Below are 26,717 nucleotides of genomic sequence, written 5' to 3'. Positions count from 1 at the left end.
TGGCTTTTCTCCCATCAACCTAGACCAATTGTCTTCAACGGTTTCTACTTACAGATGAGCGCTCCAGTAAGTATGTATAAGCCCTACAGATTGTAAAGCCCTCTGAGGCAAATTAGTCATTTTAGATTTTGGGCTATACAAGATAAATGTAATTAAATTTGAGTTGTTGTATTCTGTCAAACAAGCACAGCACACATTTATTCTTGTTTTCATCCTTTAACATAATTTCCATGACAACAAAGCCCTTCAGAAGTGGAATGAATAAGAAAAGCAGTTACAAATAAAATCTACTAAATGGTGATTCTTTAATTATGAAGTTCATTGATTCAACCTTTATTTAGACAGGTCAGTCAAGAACAACTATTAATTTACTGTGACAGTCTGGAACCATGTCAACCCTTACTCCACTCACGAGTGAGCCAACAACAACAATAATAATAATAATAATAATAATAATGAACAACAAATGAAGTAAACAAAGTTGGTACACATTGGGGACTTGTCGTGGTATAATACAACTTTGCAGAAAAATACAATACGAATAATTAATGACAATAGAAAGTAAATACTCGCCAGTTAAGTGCATCTACATGTGTTTCTTCCGCCTTAAATGAGCCCAAACCAAAATGAGCCAAAGCAAGCTAAACTAAAACAGGCAGAACATTGGGCAACAAAGGAGAAAAAAAAAGAGATTCTGAGTTGGTCTAACACCTCTGAAAATTACAAAGAAAGTCAGAATATTGAGTAAAGTCAGAATTCTGAAATGTTTTTTTTACAAGAATAAAGTGGCAACTTTACTAGTAAAAGTAAAATAATTACCAGAGTAAAATTGCAAATTTAGTTAGGTTGTAATTTTGAAAGGGTCACAGTATTACAATAATTAAGTCTTGACTTTCTTTATGTAGGTGGTGATCAATCTGAAACAGCCATGCACCGCTCAGAGGAAAGAAGACGAGCAGTTGTACGTACAGTATTGTGACTTTACTCGCATAACATCATGATATTGTTTCTCATAAAAGTATGACATCATGTGAAGGAATTAGAATTTATTTACTCTTGTAAAATAATGACTGCTTTCAGATTTTGCTTTTCTAACAGTGACTAAAAGAGATATACAACACACGTTATTGTTATAACAAGAATCAAGAACACTTTGCTGCAAAAAAATAATAATTTAAATAAAATCCCTTCAATGGCAAATCCCTGGAGAAAATGGCTGATTTGCACAGAAAAAACATTTCACATGGAGCACAGCCTCAGCGCCTCAGTGTCGTCAGACTGACGTTCTAGAAGACTCTACGCTCCTTGACGCAGTGCTGAGTCGGACTGAAGTATAACCATATTAATACGTTTACATACATGTAGCAGTTTGAATATAGAGAACTTTTAAGACTTTGTCCGCTCGTCAGTGCCACTAACAATCAACAGAAAGACAAACAAGGATACTGAACTGTAGCTCTATCAGAATGTTGGGAGGAGGTGACCTCAGTGTTGGACTTGTGAACCATTTTACAACCTGCAGACACCCAGCTGGACATTTACGGCCCACTTTAACATCGGATTTCATGCACATTCATGTTTGAGAATTGTGGTCAAATTTTCTTCTAAAATACACATTTGTGTGTGTATTTTGCTACTTTGTCTATTTGCATCTGTCATTATTTCCTAAATTCAACCAAAGTGACCATTAGATAAAGCCTCCTTTGCATATTTTAACATCTAATTTGAGAAAACGTGTAATACAAAAATTAATTGTCTAAATTTAAGTAATCAGCTGGGGAAGTTTTATGGTAAAACCCTATTCACCTGTAGTCTTGAACATGTTTGTCATTTAACATAACATCTCTTTAAAGGCCATTTACAAAAAAATATATTATTTTCTCAGGATTTAGAAATCTCCACATCAGTAGCTCATCCACCAAATATTACAGTTTCATTCCTAAATATATTCTGACTGTTCCGCTCATATTATTCATAACTGGATTTAAATATTTAACATTCTATAACTAAAAACATGGTGGAATTATATGTTTTTATGGCTGTTGACACTATTTCTGATTCATGGAGTGATACAAAGAGATATCCAATATTTCCACTGTAAAAACCTTTGAGTCTAATATGTCAAATGAAACAATACTTGTGAACACAATCCAGTGTTCACATTCATGTCTTGGAAATGTATGTAAATTAGCATACACGTAATAAGATTACACCTCATTCGCATATCCAAACATTGACTTTTTAGGAAACTTGTCATACAACAAATAACTGTGAATGTGGGTAATCAACTGTGGAAGATTCATGGGAATGTTTCTTAGTTAAATGTTTCACTCTATTCACCTGTAGTGTCTCCTCTCACGCCCACATTCTGCAGGAAAGGATGAGTTCCTGCAGAATCCCACAGTCACAGTTTGGACTGTGGCTTTGAAACGTGTTATACATGTGTGGCGTGCGCTGACATGCAGCCTGTCTTCGTAACAGTCTTCCCTCTCAGCTGAATGCTTGTTTTACTCTCATGAACAGGGAAGGCCCAACAATAATGAGACTGTTGCAGTGGCCGGTTGGGGGTTCTATTGTACATCTAGTCGCCTGGCTTCATTGCCTGTTCATGACCTCAAATTATTACTGGTGAATTACAGTGTGGACGGAAAGCTGGTGTGTGTGTGTGTGTGTGTGTGTGTGTGTGTGTGTGTGTGTGTGTGTGTGATTTGAGACCACTCAGCACTGCTCCCCTTCTATCTGATGCAATCGTTTTTCAAGCAGACATCTAAAAAGGTGCAACATGTAGCATTTAATCAGCAATACATCATCAATGTGTGCCATAGAAAATTTATTTTCTGTCAAAATCATTTCTAAACTTCTACACTTCAAAATGCTTACTGATGTGTCCACATAGGACTAAAAGTTGTTTCTGTATCTGCTGCTCTTCGATTAATTAAATACTTTTAACCTCTAACACAGTGCATGGCTTTTGTGTCCACTTATGATGCAAATTTAAATCTGTAAGTCTAATATTAAGATTTAACAAACAGAACAGGCAGAAATGGTAAGAAATTGGTTTCACCACAACAAACTTAGGTCCACCATAATTAGGGCATATATTTGCAGTTTTTAAACGCAGGAAAACAAGCACAAAATAGATGACTCCTTCCCATTGCTAGTAGACGAGTTGCCTTTCTGTTGTTTTCTAGTGCTCAATGACACAAACGCAAATTAGAAAGCAGCCCGGAGACCAGGGGAAATTTTTATATTTGTTACTTATTCTAAGTCTCTCTTCAAACTTGGTTTCTATTCATTTGGAACAATGTTCCAGTGCTGCTTGGACAGAGTTGACAGAATTTGTGGATGAGATTACAAAGAAAGCACCGTAATAAAAGATCGTACATCAGCGTGTCCACTCGGGTGTTTCCATCACTACCAGTTGGAGCTGGAGCCGATAAATATCTTTGACTACTGCAGAGACATTTTTTGATTTGGTAGAGGGGCTGTAGACAACTGTTATTGGTGCATTCTGATAGAATGAGGGACTAGTTGGAGCTAGCTAGTCAAAATGTGTGACGGTTTTATAAATAGCTGGAAACCATAGAAATTGATGCAACCTGTGACAAGCCGGAGCAGCAGGGAACCATTGATGATTACATTGTTTGTCCCGAACACAAAAATCGTGTTGTAGCATGCTAACATGTTAATGTTTATCTTGTAAACCTTAGTATTTTAGAATGCAAAGGTTAGCATTAAAGTACAGCTAAATAGACATATTTCACTCTGGGCCCAAGTGTTGGACAGACAAACTTGGCCTATGCCTTCTGAACTCATAGCAGGACTAAGTGAGCTATGGGATTCAGATGAAATGCTACACGTAGCACCTTTTAGTATTGAGGAGGAGGTGGTCTTTCCTTCTTGGTGTTATCTGATTGTCTGTTGGCTTAATATTTCACTCTTTACACCTTATATTCTTGTATCCCAGCAGAGTATTTATCCTCTCTGCTTGTTTCTTTCTCACCTCACCCGTACACACCCAAACCTCTGCATCCTATTCCAACAGTCCTTCTTTAGATGGTCTCTTTCTTCTCTCCCCCCACAGTCCGCCCGTCCTCTCATTCTTCCATCACTCCCAGAAGATGTTGGTTATGTCAGAGTCCAGGCTGAAGATCCAGATCAATAGCGGTGCAGAGATCAGGACGAACGACCAGGACACGCCCTTCAGTGACTGGTGCAGCCTCGTCCTCATGGCCCCGACCAATCCCGTGCTAGGCCCCATCCTCCGCTGCTCCTCTTCTTCTTCCAGAGTCTTTTTGAGAGGTGGATTGCAACAAAGGTAAGGGTTAAGCACAGACCACTTTGAGATACAAATACCACGATAACTCTGGTGTCGTTCACTTGGAAAGTATAACTTGAAACATATTAGTGTCTCAGTGACTGATGAGGGTCCAGTATTGAGCGACAGCGCTGCAGTTACACTGTCAAAGTAACATTACGTCTACTAAAAGCTCTGTCTTTGCCACTGACAGACTCAGGTTGTTAGTACAAGTGTCTGACAATATTATAGAAAAGACCATACAGAGAAGGAGACGGGAAGTCTTGTTCTGACAATCTCATGAGAGGTAAGACACAGTGGACATCAGTGAGAGATGGAGAGGAGTGGCGGTGTAACTTAGTGATCTGAGCCTGTCAGAAGCCAAACAAGCACTTTTATTGCCCTCACAGCTCTTTTAGGAGCTCAGTTACACACTGGACCAGTTACAAAACCTGTTTAGTCAGCTAGAGGAACATAAAAAGATAGGGTCCAGGCTGAAGACTACTAAAGTTCCACTTTAACTGAAGCTCTGTCGGCATGTTATCTGACCTGGATCTGGCTTCCTGGCTCAATGTAGTTGCGGGCCAGGAACTTGAGAGCCTCGTCCATCAAGATGACAGGTAGGGACATCTTCAACACCACCACCCATTGAGGCCACGACAGAGGGCGAATCTGGAAAACTACCTGCAGACGGAGAGAAGTCACTTTCCATAACAAGTGTCAACGAACATATACGATATATAACATATGACCCGTGCATGCACGCTTACCGGCAGTGGATCGACATATAGAATGAGGAAGTGTAGAGCCATGGACAGGCAGATGGCCCCCACCAGCCAGGGGTTTGACCAGGGAGGCATTTTCAGCAGAGACTGGTTCTCTGAAAGACTGGACAGCACAAAAACACAAGAAAGACAACCACTTAATCTGTACCCTGGATCTATGGCCTTCAATCACCAAACCAGAACATACATGTGGAATATATCCCAATGACACAGTTTCACACAGGACATGAGCTTTAGTGGGTGCGTTATTTGTACCTGTTCAAGGCATTGCACATCTCTATGGTAACCAGGACAGACAGGGCCATAGTCATTGGATAAGGAGACTCAAAGACTGAACACTGCACACCAGCAAACTCAACGTGGCCTTCACTGCACTGAAGGTAGTGGGACTGTGGAGGAAACAAACGTGGACATTACATTCCTACTTACCTGGGATCCTTTTGTACAGTGATTATCATGCAGGTGCACATCTCCTAAACAAAGTCTGACCGATGTTTATGGAATACTTTGACCTCAAAATGACCATTTGTACATCACTGACTCACCCTTTTACATTGAATTTGTGAATAAAATGTAGCTTTTCTCACACCTCAACTGTAAAAAAAAAAAATCAAGTATTTCTTTAAGCCTGCATTTGTCGGCCTCTTGACATACCTTGTGAAGTTGATTTGGTGAAGATGTTGGAAAAAATAACTATGTATTAACACATCTGGCCTCCTGATGAATGAGGCCAGTATTCATTCTCCTTTTAGCTCTGTTTTGGTCTCCACCAACATCTGAGAAAAATGTCTCTGTCTCTTTAGCTACGCTGTGTTCACCAGCTGCTCTGTAACTGTGTGGTGCTGAGCAGGTAGTGTACAGAGGACTCATCAGAGCTGTCTGCTGCTGATCAGAGTGGTGACAGCTAAACAAAGAGCGCAGTAAAAGACAGTAAAGCGCTCCACAGAGCCGAGGGAAGACTTTTACATTTGATGTCTGTTATACTCTTATATAAAAGGTATTCTGGTTGTCTAAGGTATTCTGGTTGTTTTACTTTATCAATATTCTCCTCCTGCCTGACTCCTCAGGTAGCAACACTGGAATTAAAAAATATTGTAGCCGGAGCAGCTGAAACTCTGGTCAGACAGCTCCATTAGGTCTGACCTATAATGTCTTTCCATTAACTTACTCTAAATAAGCGGTTGTTCATATTATCAATAACAAATATAAGCTGTTTATTACCTTACTTTCCTTGTCTTATTTTGAATTGTGTATATCTACTACCTACAGTTGACAGTTATTTTTTTATCAACATGTAATAACATGTTTATGGTCACAAGAAGATTTTACCTGCTCCCCCTTCTTGTGTCATCACCACAGTGTATCCATTCAACTACAGTATGTATGAAGCGGTGTAGTGATGGGGAGGTACTGTGTGTGTTTACCAGTTGATAGAAGGAAAGCTTTGGTCCGTCGTGGGCTGCCATGAACCACCAGGCAGCAGCTCCGACAGTGGCAGCTCCCACATAACCTGCACAGAAGGGTGGGAAGTAGCGGTTTAGTGGGTAACCTGCAGGTAAGATGCTGTGACGATGAACACGCCATCTGTAGATAGATTTATGTGTCTCTGCATTCTGTTCCATGGTCATGACTCACATCCAACGATGAGGTAGCGGCAGAATAACCAGCAGGAGATCAAAGGCTCTTTAGGGGAGCGTGGGGGGCGGGACATGATGTCCAGATCTGGAGGGTTGAAGCCCAGAGCTGTTGCAGGGAAACCGTCAGTGACGAGGTTGACCCATAGCAGCTGGACTGGGATCAGTGCTTCAGGCATGCCCAGTGCGGCCGTCATGAAAATACTGAGTAGAAGGCAAAGACAGATGGAAGAGAAGGTAACAGTGAGAGGCCCAGATGATCCATAACCTGAATGTTGGTACACCACGTCTTCTGCATCCACTTATATCTGCTCCTTTACTAACCAGACCACCTCTCCTATGTTGGATGAGATCAGATATCTGATGAACTGTTTCATGTTGTTGTAAATGGCTCTGCCCTCCTCCACTGCAGCAACAATGGTGGAGAAGTTGTCGTCAGCCAGGATCATCTCGGAGGCCGACTTAGCCACTGCTGTGCCGCTGCCCATAGCGATGCCGATCTCCGCCTTCTTCAATGCAGGCGCGTCGTTCACCCCGTCACCTGTCTACGTCATGAGAGAGGGGCGGGAGATGAAGAAGGGCTGTTATACTGATACTGCATCTATGATACTGCATCAAGTACGAGAAGGTGCTCCAACCATAGCAGTGATGTCGTCGAGGCTCTGCAGGTACTCCACAATACGGCTCTTGTGAGCCGGTTCCACCCGGGCGAAGCACCTTGCCGTCCTACAGGCCTCGCGCTGCAAGTGAGGCGGCAGCTCGTCAAACTCGCGCCCGGTCAGGCCCCCGATAACCCCCCCCTGCTCCTCTTCCTGCTCCGTGATGATGCCCACCCTCCGACAAATAGACAGCGCTGTCCCTTTGTTGTCACCTGGAGAGAAAAGCAAAAAGTGTTTGATTTATCAGGTGTGATGTCTAACAAAGTTTACCAACTAAGTTCTCTGAGTTCACAAAAGCAACAGGAAGTTGGATGAGCGATAATAGATCATTCTTATAACTGTGAATGACTATGACTATGAAAGATAGAAGCAACAAAGTTTGGAGTGTCATAAAAACAGATCAGCATTTACAATGAATGATAAAGGAAACACATCAAATCTATAATGTCCTGTCAGTCAATTTAAATGGGTGTGCTCTGCCCTGGTTAGCTACATTTTGTCTATAATGTGCATAACATGATTAATCTGCATGGTCAGGGTGTTTATTGTGTATCATGGCTATTGATAGCAACAGTTAAGCATCGATACCGAGAACATGTTTACGCAGGTCAGTCTGTAGGTCATTTCCTGCTGCCAGAAGGAAGTCTGCTAACCATTGAACTGTTCAGACTGAACACTCCGCGGCACCGGGCCCGGTATGTTTGTGTTTGTGTGTGTGTGTCTGTCCAGCTGTGTCACTCTTGAAGCGAACTAAAGAGCGGTGAGAAAGCAGACAAATGAGTATAGAAAACATTTAAATTCAGAAACAATGTGTCATCTGATCGGCTCTTCTTATTGGCTTCTGTGAAGACCACCAATCAAACTATTTCTAACTAATAACAGCTGATAACAATCAATCATTCTTTTTGCAGCAGAAAAGTAAGATGTATGTCTTTTGCTTTATTGTGATGTACACTCTAATTTTACATGTGCATGTGAAGTAACGACAGTTTCTTAAAAATGTACATCGCTCAAATAATATGTGTTGAGAAATATTTTCCTTTTTCAATTTAGATTTTTTTTTATTCATGACACAAAATGTCTACTTTTAATAGGGTTGGGCACATTAATGCGTTATAAATACGTTAACGCAGCAATCCAATGATTTTTTCATGCGTTAACAGCATTTTTTTTTTGCACTGGGAGGGTCTTAACACTGCTGCACACATTGACCGAGAACATGGAGAAAGGCACTTTTAAATGGACATTTTCATTTTAAATCTCTACCAGATGGCGTAGTTGATAAAAGCAAAGTTATTTGTAACCACCCAAACTGGAGTTATCTCATCACCGGAGTACTACGAGCATGAAGTACATCTTATAGGCGTTACACAGCATTGATGCCAAGAGCTACCCAAACAACCAGTAGAGCGAAACCTCGGCAGACTACTTTGGATGCGGCGAGCGGGAGAACTGTGGATACACCAACGCAGGAACAATGAACACATGCCATGGCCAAGTGGAGAGCAACGGACTGCAGGTCGCTTCCTGTAGTGGAAGATGTCGGTCTGAGGAGCGTCCTTAGAATCACAACGAAAGATGGCGCGTACAAGCCTCAAGACGCACCGTCGATTTGTATGAAACGCAGCGGACTACAAAGATGGCGGTGCACCAACTGTTGCTCTCACTGGCGACTACTGGACTTCGCTGGGTAACACAGTAATCTCAAAGTTACAGTTCATTATATTGATGACCTGGGTGCTGCATTCACGTGCTTTGACTGTCATGACAACAGAAGACAGACATGTTGCAGAAACGTGCGGGGAACATTTTATACATGTTGCACAGCAGTGGACCATTTACAATAAAGTAAGCACACTTAGTAGTGAAAGAAATATGATTGTAGTGTGTTTGACAAAGTCCTGACCAAATGTAGAAAGGTTGTGGGCCACAAACTGCTCAACCTGCATTTATCTTTCTTTGACTGAGATTCTCAAAGGAAATCCACAGGCGTTACAGACTAAAAGGTCCCCTGTACAGTAAATTCCAGCTATGTACTTTCTTTTGTCCTAGACCACCTAACCTCCCTCTAACAGGGACACCTAACTACTGAACATGCACTGTTAATGCTGTTCCCTGATAAAAGACTAATGTTTCTTCTGGTACCTGTTCAGAAAAAAAAGAAAACAGATTTATATACTGTATGTTAACTTGCTGCCTTCGCCCTATGTCAGCTGGGATAGGCTCCAGCGCCCCCGCGACCCTAATGAGGATAAGCGGTATTGAAAATGGATGGATGGATGTTAACTTGCTGTTGCTCCGAGAGTGCCTGTTATATTGTTCTGATAACATTACTTTAAAATACAAGTGTGTAATACAGTAGTTTTTAATTCACTATTGAATTTTGCGCATAATGCAATTAATTGCTGTTAATCACAGAAAAATCATATTGTTTTTGTTTTGAAAAATTGTGTTCATCTTTGCCCAGCACTAACTTTTATCTATTACTATGGTTCGATTGACTTTCGTAACCTTTTAGCTTAGAGTGTACAGATTTTATGGATACTCAAAGAAATGACAACACAAGCAGTAAAAAGCTGTGGTTTTGCACACACAAACATGTAGATGTGTGGTGATACCTGTGATCATGATGACTCTGATGCCAGCCTGCCGACACATTCGGACTGCGCTAAGCACCTCTTTCCTGGGGGGGTCCAACATGCCCACACAGCCCACAAAGGTCAGGTCGGACTGGGGAAAGGAAACATGGCGGACAACAGTTCACTCATTTAGTGAGAGCCGCTGGTGAGGACAGTCTCCTGCTCCCATTCAGCAGACAAAGGTTATATATATATATATATATATATATATATATATATATATATATATATATATATATATATATATATATATATATATATATATATATATATATATATATATATATATATACACACACAGGACTGTCTCAGAAAATTAGAATATTGTGATAAAGTTCTTTATTTTCTGTAATGCAATTAAAAAAACAAAAATGTCATGCATTCTGGATTCATTACAAATCAACTGAAATATTGCAAGCTTTTTATTCTTTTAATATTGCTGATTAAAGCTTAAGAAAACTCAAATATCCTATCTCTAAATATTAGAATATCATGAAAAAGTATAGTAGTAGTATATAGTAGGGTATTCAACTAATCACTTGAATCGTCTAATTTACTCGAAACACCTGCAAGGGTTTCCTGAGCCTTGAAAAACACTCAGCTTGGTTCAGTAAACAAAATCACAAGTATGGGGAAGACTGCTGATCTGACTGCTGTCCAGAGGACCATCATTGACACCCTCCATCAGGAGGGTAAGACACAAAAAGAAATTTCTCAAAGAGCAAGCTGTTCACAGAGTGCAGTGTCAAAGCACATCCACAAAAAGTCTGTTGGAAGGGGGAAATGTGGCAGGAAACACTGCACAACCAAGAGAGATGACCGCAGCCTTAACAGCATTGTGAAGAAGAGTCGCTTCCAGAATTTGGGGGAGCTTCAAAGACAGTGGACTGAAGCTGGAGTCCAGGTATCAAAAGCCACTGTTCACAGACGTGTCCGGGAAATGGGCTACAATAGCCATATTCCCATGGTCAAGCCACTTCTGAACTCAAGACAACGGAAGAAGCGTCTGACTTGGGCTATGGAAAAGAAGCACCGGACAGTTGCAGAGTGGTCCAAAGTCCTCTTTTCAGACGAAAGCAAGTGTTGTATTTCATTTGGAAGTCAAGGCGCCAGAGTCTGGAGAAAGGCTGGAGAGGAGGAAAATCCAAGTTGCTTGAAATCCAGTGTGAAGTTCCCACAGTCAGTGATGGTTTGGGGAGCCATGTCAGCTGCTGGTGTTGGTCCACTGTGTTTCATCAAGTCCAGAGTGAATGCAGCTGTGTACCAAGAGATTTTAGAGCACTACATGCTTCCGTCTGCTGAAAAGCTCTATGGAGATGAGGATTTCATTTTCCAGCATGATCTGGCACCTGCCCACAGTGCCAGAACCACCAGTAACTGGTGTACTGAACATGGCATTACTGTCCTCGATTGGCCTGCCAATTCCCCTGACCTGAACCCCATAGAGAATTTGTAGGGTATTGTGAAGAGGAAGCTGAAAGACACCAGACCTAACAATGCAAATGAGCTAAAGGCCGCTATTGAAGCATCCTGGGCATCCATAACACCTCAGCAATGCCACAGGCTGATTGCCTCCATGCCGCCGCATTGATGCAGTAATCCGTGCAAAAGGATTCCCAACCAAGTACTGAGTGCATTAATGGACATTTTCAAATGTTTGATTTTGTTTTGCTGTAATAAATCTTTTTTTTTTACTTGGTCTGAGGAAATATTCTAATATTTAGAGATAGGATATTTGAGTTTTCTTAAGCTGTAAGCCATAATCAGCAATATTAAAAGAATAAAAGGCTTGCAATATTTCAGTTGATTTGTAATGAATCCAGAATGCATGACATTTGTTTTTTTAATTGCATTACAGAAAATAAAGAACTTTATCACAATATTCTAATTTTCTGAGACAGTCCTGTATGTATGTATGTATGTATGTATATATATATATATATATATATATATATATATATATCTTGTGATATGGATACAGTGTTTTTTTTTTTTTTTTAAGAACATTCAATCATCATCATCACCTCATAGTCCCCAAAGACAGCGGAGTTCTCCAGGTTGAGGCAGTGGATGTCAGGGGGCGTGTCCCTGGTTGCCATGGCGAGGCAACGCAGCATGTCTCGGCCCGATGCCCACTCCCTCACATTGGACAGGAGCTGCTCTCGAACCGCCGGGCTCAAAGGCACACGAGAAGCACCGCTGACCCGGATATAATTGCAACGTTCCAACACGCTCTCTGGAGCTCCCTGAGAGGTGGGGGAGGAAGAAGATGCATCTCTTTACTCCCCCGTAAACGTAAAGGACCAGCTTGGTTTTAAAGGGAACAATGCCACTGATGGGAAATATTCAATATAAATCGAATGAAAAAGGATATCTCACACAGGGATAAACCATTTAAGTTGTGGTTGACTAAAACAATATAAAAACGACTAAAAAGGGACTCGATATAGAAGGCAGTCACTGGATAACTAGTAGTGTGGAACACACCTTGACAAACATCTTGGCTCCAGAGGCAGACCGTGTGAGTTTATTGGATGAACAGAAGACAGACATGGACTTCCTGTCTCTGGAAAACTCCAATGTCAACTCCTTCCTCATCAGCTGCTTAATCACCTGAGAACAAGAACAAAATCAGCACAATTTAGTGAGCTTTTTTTGTCAGAACGTACAGAAAGAAAAACACCTGTTGCTGTAGCCACTTTGAAACACTGCTCCCAAAGAACAGACAGAATGACCATCAGTACAATTGCTCGGCCTCTTAGGTAGCCGGACATGAGAGAGAAGATAGTGGAAAAGGTTGCAGCTCAAAGGATGCAGAGGTCAGATGGAAGGATCAATGAGCCATTAGCACCAGAAGCCTCGCTCACACACTTACGGAGCAGCACGCTGTAGCTCTCTCGACGGGGCTCAGTCCAATCAGGTCAGTGTCGAACACGTTCATTTTCTCCACCAGACAGCAGAGAGCAGTCTCTGTTGCCTCTCCAACCTTCTCAAACACACCCTTGGCCTGGCAAACACAAACACACAAGAGGTTAAAGTATGCTGCTGACGGTATTTGTTTTAACACACCATCAGTTGTGAATCTTCTGGCACCTAATATGGTAATCTAGGGAGCAGTCATGTCTTACCTCATTGTAGTCCAGTGATGAGTCATTGCACAGTGCACAGATGGAGGCCATCTCCACCAGGCCTTCATACCGACTGGGCTTCACCACTGAGCCGTCCTTATAACTGCAAAGACAAAAGGACACAGGAATAAAGAAAAGTGGAGGCAATGTATACAGTTTCTAAGAAAAAGTGAGGAGAGATGAATTGTGGGCCCTCATAATCCATAAACTGTCAGAGGTTAAGAGTTAAAGGTTAAAGACACTCACACTTCCCCTTCAGGGGCGTAAGTAGATCCAGTCACTGTGAACTCGCTCAGGCTGCATTGCTCCCCTGACACACTGTCTACTACAAACATCTACACACACACACACACATCATATTAGAAGATCACATCTGAGGTTAGGTCGACATTCCAACTGGCCATACTTGCAGAAGCATGAAGGAAAATGAGACTATTACTAAAATTATTTTTAGCACAACAGTAGAGCATTCATTCGGAGGGGACTGTGGCTCAGCAGTAGAGCAGGGTCGTCCTTCAATCAGAGGATCGGCTGTTCAAGCCCCGGCTCCACTAGCCCAAGTCGATGGGCGTCCGCATTGGGAACAATTGCAAAAAGACACTGGCGGTCAGAAAAAGGACACAGGTCTTTAGACTTAAAAAAGTTGAGTTCAAGACGTGTTAAGACCCACAGAAACCCTGTGTATCTTATTGTTTCACACCAATGCTACTTTTCACCACTGATGTGAAGAAAGATTTCTTTAATAGTGACCAATTCTTAAACGGAAGCCTGTTTTCAATTAACGAGCAAATAAAGACAGAGTAAAGAACATTGAAGGAGGTTGGTCACCTCTTCATCGGTGCAACTGCAGCTTTATTTTTTTACACAAATGTTTTTTTTATAAACAACACTTTCTGCTAATGTTTCACATTAAAAGTAATCCGGTTATCGGTTGGCTTTGAATGTGAAACTTTCCAGTAGGCTTTTAGTTATATCCTCCTCCTCAATGTTTATGTTTACCCAGCCTGTACACACCATTATTTTAATGCTGAACTCTGCCATAACTGGAATACTGGCTTTCATAAGATCATTGTGGTGGCGGGGGTGTGGTTGGGCTCAGCTGCAGAGGGAAGTGGCTCAGGGAACGATGCCGGGAGGAGGCCTAATTGGCCTCAGCTGGAACGAATTGTGTCTCTCCCTAGCGGCAGTAGGGACGAACGAGAGAGAGAGAGAGAGAGAGAGAGAGAGAGAGAGAGAGAGAGAGAGAGGAGACCGGAGTGACCGGCAGCCAGACGGTCAGAGGAGAACACAGCTGAAGCAGCAGACGAGGCGACAATTGGCCGACGGAGGAACGAGACGCAGCAGGTGCGCTCAGGGGCGCGGCCGAGAGCGCACCTGCTGTAGGAACATTTAAAATATCACCTAATAAAGAACATGTCGAGAACGCTACGTGACTGCGGCTTATCTTTATGCCGGGGGGGAGACTCACAAGGTAACACGACGCTTGTTACAATCATTTACAGTACATCTATTTATTAAAAAGGATGTTAATCCAATGTTAGCATGACAAGCCGTTAGATGATCTTTTGGAATAGCAAACTACTTTTTAATAGATGTCCAAGTCGTCATCATGGTCCCCTCATCATCAGTATGATGTAATCAGCTCTCATACACTATATCTTAGTATAAGATATAGTGTATGAGAGCTAAATGAGGCTGACTGGCCCACATAGTGAGTTTGATACAAAGCTGTATCAGTGTGATATCACAATCCTTCTTCCATCTTACCCTGCAGACTGACATCTGGTTGGTGGTCAGTGTTCCTGTCTTGTCAGAGCAGATAACAGATGTGCAACCCAGCGTCTCCACTGATGGCAGGCTGCGGACGATGGCATTCTTCCTGGCCATCCTCCTGGTGCCCAGAGCCAGGCAGGTCGTGATCACAGCTGGGAGGCCTGTGAGGAAACACAATGGGGTGATGAGAAAGCTTTTCCATTCATAAAAAATATTGATGCTATTTGATTAGCTGTGCAAACTAAATAATTACACACGTTCAAGAAGTGACTTCTGTATGATAGATGGATAAGATGTCTGACCTTCTGGTATGGCAGCTACAGCCAGCGCAACAGCGATCTTAAAATAGTAAACAGCTCCTCTTAGCCAGCTGCCTCCATGGACCGGGTCATTGAAGTGTCCCACATTAATGGCCCACACTGCCACACAGATCACACTGATGACCTGCAGGTTAAAACAGACGAGTCCAGAGTGAGAAAAACACACACACACACACACACACACACACACACACACACACACACACACACACACACACACACACACACACACACACACACACACACACACACACACACACACACACACACACACACACACACACACACACACACCTTAGACAGTTGTTCTCCAAACTGGTCCAGTTTCTGTTGAAGAGGGGTCCTTTCTGGTTCAGTGGAGGCCATCTCATCTCGGATTTTTCCAATCTCTGTCTGCACCCCTGTTGCCACGACAACACCGATGGCACGACCCGCTGCAATGTTGGTACCCTGGACAAAGGTTGTGACCTTTACCGTGCAACTCGTTTCCATCAAAACAAACTTTGAGACATAGTAATACACGGTTTCTGCACTTCAGCAGTGCAAGTGTCATCTATGTCTATATATTATGCTGCCAAAGTGAAATGTGGTAATTAGGTGTATTATTTATGATTAATTTCCCTCCCATAATAGCAGATTTCCTCCACATCAGTGAGTGAAGTCACGGGAAGTCTAGCAGCCCTCAGAGAACCACAGCAACAAAGACAACCTTCAGATCTGCAGCCTGTCAGAGTGATGCTGCTAAATAAAACATCATTGGCTGCTGTTCTTTGACCACAGACCACCTGGTGACTCAGCTGACACGCACACACATCATCATTTTAATTTTAATATATATATATATATATATATATATATATATATATATATATATATATATATATATATATATATATTTGTAGTAGTCCCACGTCTGTCTTTCTCCTGGTTTTGTGTGGATTGTATGTGAATCAGGGAAAGACAGCTATTGTTGTTGAGACTCACTGAGAAGAGCATGTTCTTCTTGTCCTGGTTGACGGCTCGGGGATCCGGTACAGGGTCTGTGTGTTTGATCACCGACACGGACTCCCCCGTCAGAATGGACTGGTCCACCCTCAGAGTGGTGGAACAGATGGACGTCAGCCTGATGTCAGCTGGGACCTTATCACCAACTGCAGCGTGTTGGGAACAGAAACAGCAAAACAAATCTTAATTTCACTTTTGTATTTAGTTCACGTAAGGAAAAATGTGGTCTTTGTATTCAAACCTGCCCATGAATGTTGCAAAGCCCTTCACTTCTCCCCTTCCTGTCAAAGCTGCAGGTTGTCCAACAAACAAGAGCATGGCTGTCTTAACTACATCTGCTGTAATGACCAGTGTTGTTGGGGAACTAAAAGCTATAAAATCCTCCTTACTGCTCACCACACACTGTGTCCGTCACATATTATGGTATTGTATGACATCTTCAATCAAAAAAAGTTTACCAAGATAGTGACCTCCTGAAAAGTGAAGCCACAACTTTACATTAATCTTACTTACCTGTCCAAAATGGAAAATTGTTTAATAAATAAAATCAACAAAGATTTGGACATTTTAGCTTCTAAAATTGATGACCATAACAAAGTACGAAGATAACATATCTGTGTACTTTGTTATGGTCATCTATAGTAGTTGTTTGAATACAAACAAACAATTAAAATGATTAGGAAATAAAAGATTGTATTTTTATTAATACAAATCTTTGGCGAGAGGTTAAACGGACCATAATTATCTTTTAAATAAATGTATATTACTGTGAAAACATCTCTATCAAAAAACTGGATTTATTCAAGTTTCTCACCAAAACTACATTTTACAAGACACATCATAACGTTTTGATGATTTAAACAAATTTGTTGTTTACAATATGGCATTATCAGAGCTTGGTGACTAGAAAACACCAATATCATGACAACAGAAACAGAAGGCCTCTTGCAGCAAGACGACACATGAAAGGAAGTCCATATATAAGAAAGTAAACACTCTTTTTGAGGAAGTTGGGTTAATTGACATATGGAGAGACCTTTTCTCTAACAGACGGGATACCACTTATTGTTCTGCCCCCCATTCCGTATACACAAGAATAGACGATCTCATAACATTTGGAAAAGATAGGGATAAAATAATGAGACAATAGACCTAAGTGACCATGCACCTATATACCTCTTTTGATTTTAACTTGAGTACAAACAATACTACATGGACACTGAACTCAAGTTTACGCAATGATCTAACAGATTAAGAAAGAGATTAGTCTTTACATAGAATTCAATGACACCTCCCATTCTGTGGGATACTTTAAAAGGCTGTCCAATAAGAATTATAGCAATATCCTCATATAAAAAGAAAACGAGGAATAAAATGCTTGAGGAGTTGTACAACAAACTGAAGGAATTAGAAGAAGAAAGAAAACACAAATTGAGTTTAGCGCCAGCAACATTAGGGGAAACAAAATTAATAGTTTGACAACACAAGAAATCAAGAGAACCCTAATGTTTTTTTAAATCTCTATTTTCAAGTCTTCTTCAATACAGCATGATGTTCATTTAGTCAATTATTGTCCATTTAGAATCAAACAGACCAAAATGTTCAAAACGGCAGTCCACAAACGAATGGGTGATGTCACGATGACCACTTTACATCATTATTCTCATTTTCATTCAACAATTATTATGGTGTGATTGTTGCAGGGATCAGTACCAAACAAAAATGTTTTCTTCAGTCTCTAGAATATTATGTGTGGGCCATGACATTTAATGTTGTGGTATTTAACATGTAAAGCATTAATATAGCAGCAAATGCGTTGGTTTTAGCAGTGCTTCTCTTTGCTTCAGAACCGGCTGTACTTCTTGCAAACCGGGTTACATCTAATAATGCCGTCCTGACTGACAGCATTGTGGTGCCTCCTGCGGTTCTCTCTCAGGTAAACATTGTCGCTTCCACTTTCAGTCCGGGGGGCAGACAGTCACCTCATTCTTTACACATGACATCTATTGTACTTCTGTCTATCCTGAGAGCGGGAAACTCCTCTGTTGCTCTCACAAAGGTTTCTTACCTTTCTCTCCCTGTGAAAGTTTTTTGGGGGGTTTTGAGTTTTTCCTGATCCGATGTGAGTTTCCCGGGACAGAGGATGTCGTATGTGTACAGATTGTAAAGCCCACTGAGGCAAATTTAGGATTTTGGGCTATACAAAACAAAATTAATTTAACGGTTAGCTCTGTCAGCACTTTTTAGCATCAATAAATAGTTGTGAGCCTCCAGCTCATCCCTGATATGTTGAGTTAATAGAATAGCTCTCAATCTCAGATCTTGCACCTTTAACAAACATTGCGCCTCCTGAGATTTTAAAATTGTAGTCGACCATATTGTGATTTCCACAATTCTTTTATTAACTGACCCATCACTAAGTCCCGCCCCTCGAGGCCAATCGTAGCATTAGCCCGCTCCGACAGATATCCAGCTCTGATCTTTCAACTCATCCATTATTTCAGATGTCCTTCATGTTTAGGCTAGTTTAGTGGATTTCGAGTTTGTAATGGTTTAATGTTGTGTAATAGTGATACTATTGGTTGGAGGGAAAGCGTTTTGATGTAAATACCACTGGAAATAACATTAGCAGAGTATATGTAAGTTAATGAGCAGTTGTCCTGTACAGCTAACAGGTCTCATATAATAGGAGGTGTCATTTGCTATACAGACAGTAGGATTGGTGTCAATCTCAGCTATGAGGGGGTTGAATTCTCAGTCGGTCCACATCAAGCTGGTTCAAATTAAAACATCACACTAATTCATATTTCTCAACCAAAAACAGAGCTCCAGAGTGGAGAAATCTTGAAATGCCAATCAATGAGCATTTAATGTGAGCCTTACTCTTCAGACAAAACTTCTTAATAGTTTGTCAGATTTTAATCCTTTGTAGAGTTTATATTTTCATAGTATTTGCCTAGATTAAGTCAACAATAACTCAAAACCTTGTAATCGATGAAGTCATGACATTTTAGTCAACTATAGTCATTATTTTTTCTCTCCTAATTTGTCAGCTATTTTTTCATTTAGTCTTAGTCCTGTGTCCACTCTTTTTGTTTTTCGTCATCAATAGTGTAGCCAAACTAATATTTTTGGTCAAATCTATTTTGCATAAGATTTGATCTTTCAGAAAGAGAAATCGTCCCATACATTGTAAGGATGATAGACATGGGTACTTAAAATCAGCCCACATTACTAAAAACAAACCACTAGCAGTTCCCATGCTCTGGAACTACAGACAGCAGGACACTGAATCTCTCACACTTCCACTTTCTGAGCAGCCTGAAATAGCGACGGGTATCTGGAGGATTCTTCTGACTGGATCAAGATGAAATCGTTCTGTTACTACAGCTGACTGGGTTCATACAACACAGTAGGACTGACGACTTCAACGTGCTGATTCAAAGACAAAACATTTCTCAAATGATTTGTTTCAGCTGTTAAATGCTGGTGACCGCCGATGAGTATGATACATTTGATTTGACAACCAGAAGGTCCTGCAACTAAATGCAGTTTTGGAGAAAATATGTTTTAGGATCATTAGGAACATAAAATGGAATTTAAATGTACAAATGGGTTATGAATGTTGTCAATTATAGTTCTTAGAAAGAAAGAATATCTGCAAATAATTGCAGTTTTTTAACTTTAACATTCAAAAACAGATCTCATTAACGTACTGCTAAAGCAGGATTTATTCCAGCTTCAATGAATCCATACAACAAAACCTTTCCAGATTGCTGCTTTAAAATGAACTACAATCAAATATTTTCCATGACGCCGTTGTGTGCCTCTTTCTGAGTTTCCATGACGACAACAGCCAGAGGAGAGGGCAGAGATTAAGATGTTTGCCAGGAATGACTAAACAAAGATGCCGCTGTGTTATTTCAACCATGTATAAACAACAACGCAGTGTAAATGCATTGTCTTTCAAGCTCATTGCAGCACTGCGGACACACTGTTGGACAGCATATCAAGTGTGTGGAAAAGAACATGTTGGGGCTTGAACTTTCCATTACTGCTGGCTCCCGTTCAGCCATGTTTTTTTCTATTCAGGCCACCATATATTTTTTTTGAAGAGGCTTCTGGCGATGTCCTGATCAAGTTTATTTACCCAGTGATCCAATCCAATCATTTAATAATCTGCCGATATCGAGACCTGATACAATGCTGCTATTTTTACTGGTTAATACAGCTGCACAGTACACACTTCAAGTACATTGAAGGTACAAGTAGAAGAGAATTTGTCCCTTCTGGTAATGTTAATTGTCTACTTACCAGCGACCTCCACAATGTCTCCAGGAACGATGTCTCGCGCTCGGACTCTCTGGACGCTCTTCTTGTCCTGCCGGTACACCTTGCCCATCTCTGGCTCGTACTCCTTGAGGGCCTCAATGGCATTCTCTGCATTACGTTCCTGTGGGACAAGGCAACACAGGAAGGTTCTCTGAGTTTCTTTCCATTGATGGAATAAATGCATGGTTGTGACAGGAGAAGGTGTTCTAGAACATGAGACAGTTCTCCGTTTGACACATGGACATTTGGAGCAGTGATTTAAAAGTAGGGAATGGTTCATAAAAACACAGGTGCACGGACCAGTTCTTTCTGATTGACTCACCATTTATGTGAGTATTTAAATGCCCATCCAACAGGCTTCAAAAGCCCAAAGTAGGTCAACAGGAAATGCCAGACCAAAAAAGACACAAACACAACACAGGAGGAGCTACACTGTCGTCCAACATGTAGACAGCATCTCTGAAAGGAATTGGAGGAGTTCTGTCCTCTGTACTGACACAACTATCTGAGAGGTGGTTCTTTTATTCAGCTTTCCATAATTGATATAAATGGCATGGACAAAACAATAGGCAGGAAAAGGTTGAAACAAAAACTGGACATTAGAAGTCATGAAGGGAGGACCTAGTACAGGTCTGTTGTATTGAGGCCTCTACACACAACTAAACAATACGAAAATGCTAAACACTCGCCTCAAAACTATTTATACCAGCAACTATTTGTTGCAGCAATTAAAAAAAAGAAAAAAGGACCAACTAGCAGAATAATTTGACCCAGAGCAGGATCTGTCAGTCTGTCTGAGGTAACTGTTGAATAGCTACTGTCAGGTATTTTATTGAGTGTACAGTTAGGGAAATGCTCTGAGGGACACGAAATAAGTTTAGTATATGTCTGTTCCTCACAATGTGATTGGTGTATACCTTTATTCTCAGGGAGAAAGCTCACAAAAATCAAACTTGTTCCAAAAACAAATGACGTTTTCCCCCCACCATGTTATATTTGCGTTCTGTGTGAAAGAACTCATGACAAAAGAAACTGAGAAAATATTGGACGTGCTAAAGATCTGATTACATTTTCTGAACCATTCGTAACAGCATTTGAAAAGGTATTGTCAATCAATTGCACCATATTGTTTACCTGCCACACTCCCACAATAGCATTAGCGATGAGGATGAGGAGGATGACGAAGGGCTCAACAAAGGCTGTGATTGTCCCCTCCCCTTCTTCAAACCAAGCCAGGGTCTACGGGACAGAAGACAAGATGGACAGAAATGTGAGTTTGTGTTATTGAAACTAATTTCATTATAGCAGGGTTATACTAATGGATCTATTTACACTACATGGTCCATACCAATCGGTACAAATTATTACCAGTGCGTGTGTGTGTGTGTGTGAATGCATTTGCTCATGGTCGTGCACACAGTTGTGTTGCCTTACAAAGGAGATGCACGCAGCCAGCAGCAGGATTCGAACCAACAGATCTTCAAACTGTTCCAGGACCAGCTCCCAAAGGGACTTCCCTGCATGAGGACACCAAGGAGCCCAATGAGCAGTGGAAGAAAGGTAGACACAAAGACAAGGTTTAATCTAGATGAGCTACTGACGACAACGGGAGATACAAAAAGACACAAGAGGAACAGAATAGAACACAATAAGACAGATAGCTCACCTTCTTCAGCTGGCAATTCTGTGAGTCAAGAAAGAGTTCAAAAGGTAGATAGAAAGGAGCGAGGGAGGATGGAGAAAAGGAAAAATAATTACATCATCATCTACACTAGTACTTTGTTTATTACATTACAGGAGTAGTGAGCCATGTTTTTTCTTTCCTTAAGCACTTGCAGCATATGAAGCAGGACTTGATTGATATTGCGCTCGCTGATACTGGCTCATGATGCAGAAATACAGGACCCCTTTTACTGAAGACAGAATATATGATGCAGGGGCGGCCAAATATGTTTACTCGTGGACTGTTTACAGAAATATATGGGGAGTTAACAATAGTGAACGTGTAGTTTTCAACAAATTTCACTGGAAGAAAATCTGTGTTTCTGGACCAGAAAAACCTTGTGTGGCTTACAAAATATTTTTTTAATGATAATAACTACACTGAAATGTTTAACGTTTAACATTACAGTAGTTCACTGGTGTGCCCACATATTTAAAAAATGTATTTCTGTATCTGCTACTCCAAAATTGTATTTAAATGAATCCAATACGTTTCAACACTAATACTGTGCACTAATAGGTGCGCAGTTAAAATATATAATGTCGAGTAGAAATCTGTAAATAAGTAATGGTAAATTATTGGTTTGTGTTCATAGCTTGAGGGCCCACTTAAAGAGTACAATGCCAATGTTATATGTAAATCTGTCTCATTAAGGAAAAAAACAGCCAGAAATAATTAAATATTGTTTTTTGTGCCAAGAGGTTAAGACAGAGATATTTTCACAGAATTTAGTTGAGACTACTAGTTTGAGTAGTAGCATGTGAGAAGACAAAGCCGTTAACCTGAATGTAGTCTAATGTCGTATAAATATGTTTTTCAATATTATGTTTATCATTGCGTTAGTGGCAGTAACACTTGTAATCACTTCATCCTCATAAAGAAAAGATGGATGAAACAGTTTAACTCTCATGAGACGACAGTGAATGGTGCATTCCTTTTGAAGAAAGTGTTTGATGAAAAGAAATAAAGTACCGTTGGGTCCCCATCTTTCCCTGGTCTTCTTCAGCTGCTCACAGCTCAGACCTGTGGACTCATTCACACTGAAGAAGCCCAGAACCTCCTCCACCGTCTTAGTATGAGCATTATCCATCACTGTGGAGGCAGGAAAAGACAGAACACAAGGCAATATCAACATCAGCGATAAGCTTCTTCAATTCTTTTATTTTAAGCCCTATTTAATAACTTAAGAAAATTGTAAGAAAAGCAGATTGTGTCTATAATCATCCAGGAAGGTATGATGGGTTTAATAAGGCCGACAAAGGTTGAAAATGTAAAGAGCAAATATATTTTGCTGTATTCAAAACATTTTTAGATTTGATAATTTTCACGATAAGTTAACAAATTAGAACTCGTCTGAAGTAGCATCTTTTTTAATCCCACCTAAAAACCTTGTTTTATAGGAAAGTGCTAATGAATATGTTGCTGGGTCCCTACCTGGCTATTTGATATAGTTGTAAACTTTATTTTATCCTTTGGCATTTTTGTATTTTAAGATGCCTCTGTTGTTTGTGTTTAATTCCATTGTTATTGTACTGCTGTTTCTGTTTTTTAATCTGCTGTTTTTTTCTGGAAAGCACTTTGTAAACGTGGTAAGAAAAATGCGAGATACATTTAGTTCATTATTATCGTCATTATATGAAAGATTATAGAAAATTCAGTGATTTCCTCAGACATATGTTCTTATTAGTGCCCTTTTATATCAGATATAAAGCCCACGAACTGGAACTAATCTGGTTTCCAATAACATGGTGTTATTTCAGTGTTTTTCACTCATCAAAGGTACTGAATGTGTAAAAATGGCACACTGTTACAGCACAACTTGGCTGGGGAACCAAATGTACTTTATAGCCAAGCAACTGCACAATGTGGAACCCGCAGAGACAAACAGGCCCAGGAGACATGAATCAATATCCATGGGGTTGGAGCCGGCTCTGAAAAAAACAACACCTCCCAGTGCACAGCAAATGACACAATATGTATGTCTGTGGTTTTAGGATGTACTTCTCTGAAAGGCTACTTGGTCTTAGACGTATTATGTTGCTCCACAATATCACACTCTAGCCCATTGACACCAGTACCAGTTCGACACAGTAAATGGTTGACATCTAACGCAGCCAGTGGGACAGTTTTTACCCATTTAGCGATGATCAACGGGAAGAAACAAGTATCCTCATGATCTCCATCCCCGACGGTGGCCGTGTGGGCAGCTAGGGTTAATTCAAAAACGTTGATCATCATTTAACGACGTGGACCGTGAGAGTATCAACTGTAAAAACATTATTATTATTAACTCAAGAGGATCTCCCCAACGGCATTTATCGACAATATATGTGTATCCGCAAAGAACAGTATCGAGCACCGACCCTGCATCCCGCACAGGTGGCGGACATCATGCTAATAGCTGGTTATCAACGACACCACAATAAGGACGGCACTATCGATCATTTGCTTAACGTTAGACGTCAAATCCTTAAGGGTTACCGTGACATACTTTTGGGTTGATATGCCTCTCCTGGATTCTGTGTAACATGGATGACATAACGGTAAAATATGCAAAGGCTCGCCAGCCATTTTAAATGGCTGCATAACGAGCTGGTAGTACGCTTCAACCATAAGCCATATGTCAAATGACAGGTGAAAATAAATAAACATAACTGGGCTGAAGCCCCCGAGCCACGAGCTAGTGGATAGCTTTTGAGCTAGCTGTAGGTGTCTAGCTGGCCTGGTAGCTAGCTAGTCACATAACGTTAACAGTTAGCTAGCTAGTTCTAACGGTAATCCTCCCGAGATGGAACAGGTTGCTTACCAGTGTCACGTCCGTCCACCGGCACTACGCTTTTAGTAAGACTCGGTATATCACTGCACCATGCGTTTTGGACTCAACTCCCCACGGCGATGAAAAAAGCAGTACCTACAAAAAAAATATGTTTTACAACAAGCTATCTAACGTTAGCTGAGTTTCGCCGTGACAGCCGCTCATATTTCTATTGAAACAATAACGTTATCGAACGTTAATTCCCGAGCGGTAAAATATTGTCTGTTAAAAAACATTAAGACTTATTTAAGGCAAATTATTCTCCAAATGTGGTTCAAGACTATTCATTACGCTCCGCGTCGTATTATTACTCTTTATCCTGGCTGCAGGAGTGTCTGTGGGTCACTAATACTCAGCCTACAGGCAACAGCAGCCAATAGAAATCAAGCTACCCAATCACAAAATACAACTTCCGGGCCTAACCTTCAAAGTAAATGTTTCTGCTTCGGAAATACTACTTGCTGTGAAGTAGTGTATCATCGCATTGCAGGACAATGCTTGTTTCAGAGTATTCTCGACCAAAGGATAACTTACAGCTGTACTCCTTCCAACGCAAACAGGTGTTGGACTTTTATTTTGAATAAGATTGTCTGACTTCTCATCCTTTCGCGGGTGACTGTCTACCTTGACGCTGCTGCCCCCTAATGACCGTGATTAACCGCATAAAACCAACGGAGTTACGCATAAACCAATGAGACCCGGGAATCCGACTGACGCAAACCATGAACGCGTGTAGGATCCTCTCAAATCCCGCCCACTCGGATCTTTACTCCAGAAGCGCCCGCCTCTGATCCCAGTCACCCAGCTCTAGATCAATCAGCGGGCGGTGAGTCTGCGGTCGCGCAAATGATCGACATGCGAACCAATCAGCTTTGCGTGTTTGGCAACACTGCAGAACACTGCACAATGTCCGAAATGAGCACATTTATACAACACAGCGGCTGATTTTTCTATTAGATTATTTTGTTTATCCTATTCACCTCTAGTGTCTTCATTTTACAAATCACATCCTTAAAGGCCGTTTTTCAAAAAACACATTTTAGAATTATACATACACTCAGTTTCATCGTATCTATACTATGAAGGCGTTTACAGGGGTTAGTGCATATATCAGTCAGAGCACATATTTGATAAGACAATACCTGATTTGAATATTTAAACATACATTTTCAGAAAACCGGCATACAAGAAAGTTTCATGGGGCCTCCCCTTAAACTTGAAAAATACGTTCTCTGTTGTTGCTGCATTCTCAATGGATAGACTCCATGAAGAGAGACCTTTATATTACAAGAAGTCATAGCATTGTATGTGCATTATCATTTGGAACATGTTCCAATAACCATATCCCCCTGTCTTACCATCACTTTAATCATGAATGATGAACTTTCCCTCTCTTGGTAGCATTGTAGAACACATTCATTCACTCACTCGTTCTCTCCCTGCTGTGTGCGCTGGAGTTGAGAGAGGCTGAGTTAGGTCAGTTATAAAAAGACAAATGTATGTCAGTGTGTAGACCACATGGGAGATACCAGAGGGCTGCAAAGGATCTGAACTTTGTGGAAAGTAAAGGGTGAAAGAGACATGAAAGACACTGAGGAAACCCATTA

General features: G+C 40.9%; 1 protein-coding gene across 6 annotated transcripts; it reads right to left on the bottom strand.

Moving 5' to 3' along the window:
- Positions 1-286: 286 nt before the first annotated feature.
- Positions 287-26,591, bottom strand: si:dkey-28b4.8 (sarcoplasmic/endoplasmic reticulum calcium ATPase 2). Of its 6 annotated transcripts, none has more exons than XM_034544376.1 (26): positions 25,645-25,662; positions 25,102-25,206; positions 24,429-24,502; positions 23,268-23,387; positions 22,239-22,256; positions 22,007-22,089; positions 21,707-21,811; positions 20,555-20,693; positions 16,220-16,386; positions 15,530-15,685; positions 15,218-15,359; positions 14,910-15,076; positions 13,389-13,477; positions 13,143-13,245; positions 12,890-13,021; positions 12,502-12,627; positions 12,039-12,260; positions 9,994-10,105; positions 7,355-7,587; positions 7,041-7,261; positions 6,718-6,920; positions 6,507-6,592; positions 5,338-5,471; positions 5,068-5,185; positions 4,847-4,981; positions 287-4,291 (listed from the first exon to the last, which is right to left on the bottom strand). In XM_034544376.1, exons 3-26 carry the CDS (start codon positions 24,430-24,432, stop codon positions 4,109-4,111), a joined length of 3,198 nt encoding a protein of 1,065 aa, XP_034400267.1. In that variant the 5' UTR covers positions 24,433-24,502; positions 25,102-25,206; positions 25,645-25,662; the 3' UTR covers positions 287-4,108. The 6 variants fall into 6 exon arrangements, with proteins under 6 accessions (XP_034400267.1, XP_034400265.1, XP_034400264.1 ...); XM_034544374.1 differs by lacking the exon at positions 25,645-25,662 and adding an exon at positions 25,422-25,571; XM_034544373.1 differs by lacking the exon at positions 25,645-25,662 and having other exon boundaries at positions 25,102-25,571.
- Between the last annotated feature and the right edge of the window lie 126 nt (positions 26,592-26,717).

Source organism: Cyclopterus lumpus, chromosome 1 (genome assembly GCF_009769545.1).
Source record: "Cyclopterus lumpus isolate fCycLum1 chromosome 1, fCycLum1.pri, whole genome shotgun sequence".
NCBI classification, from domain to species: Eukaryota; Metazoa; Chordata; class Actinopteri; order Perciformes; family Cyclopteridae; genus Cyclopterus; species Cyclopterus lumpus.
The sequence above is the reverse complement of the archived record's forward strand: the minus strand, read 5'-3'. Positions and strand labels throughout refer to the sequence as shown.

What these genes read in the sequence shown, in the direction of transcription:
- si:dkey-28b4.8 (XM_034544376.1), bottom strand. An exon ending in CATCACTGGACTACAATGAG is followed by an intron (nt 13,022 to 13,142) that starts GTAAGACATGAC and finishes TGTGTTTGCCAG; the next exon opens with GCCAAGGGTGTGTTTGAGAA. An exon ending in ATGTGCAATGCCTTGAACAG is followed by an intron (nt 5,186 to 5,337) that starts GTACAAATAACG and finishes TGTGCTGTCCAG; the next exon opens with TCTTTCAGAGAACCAGTCTC.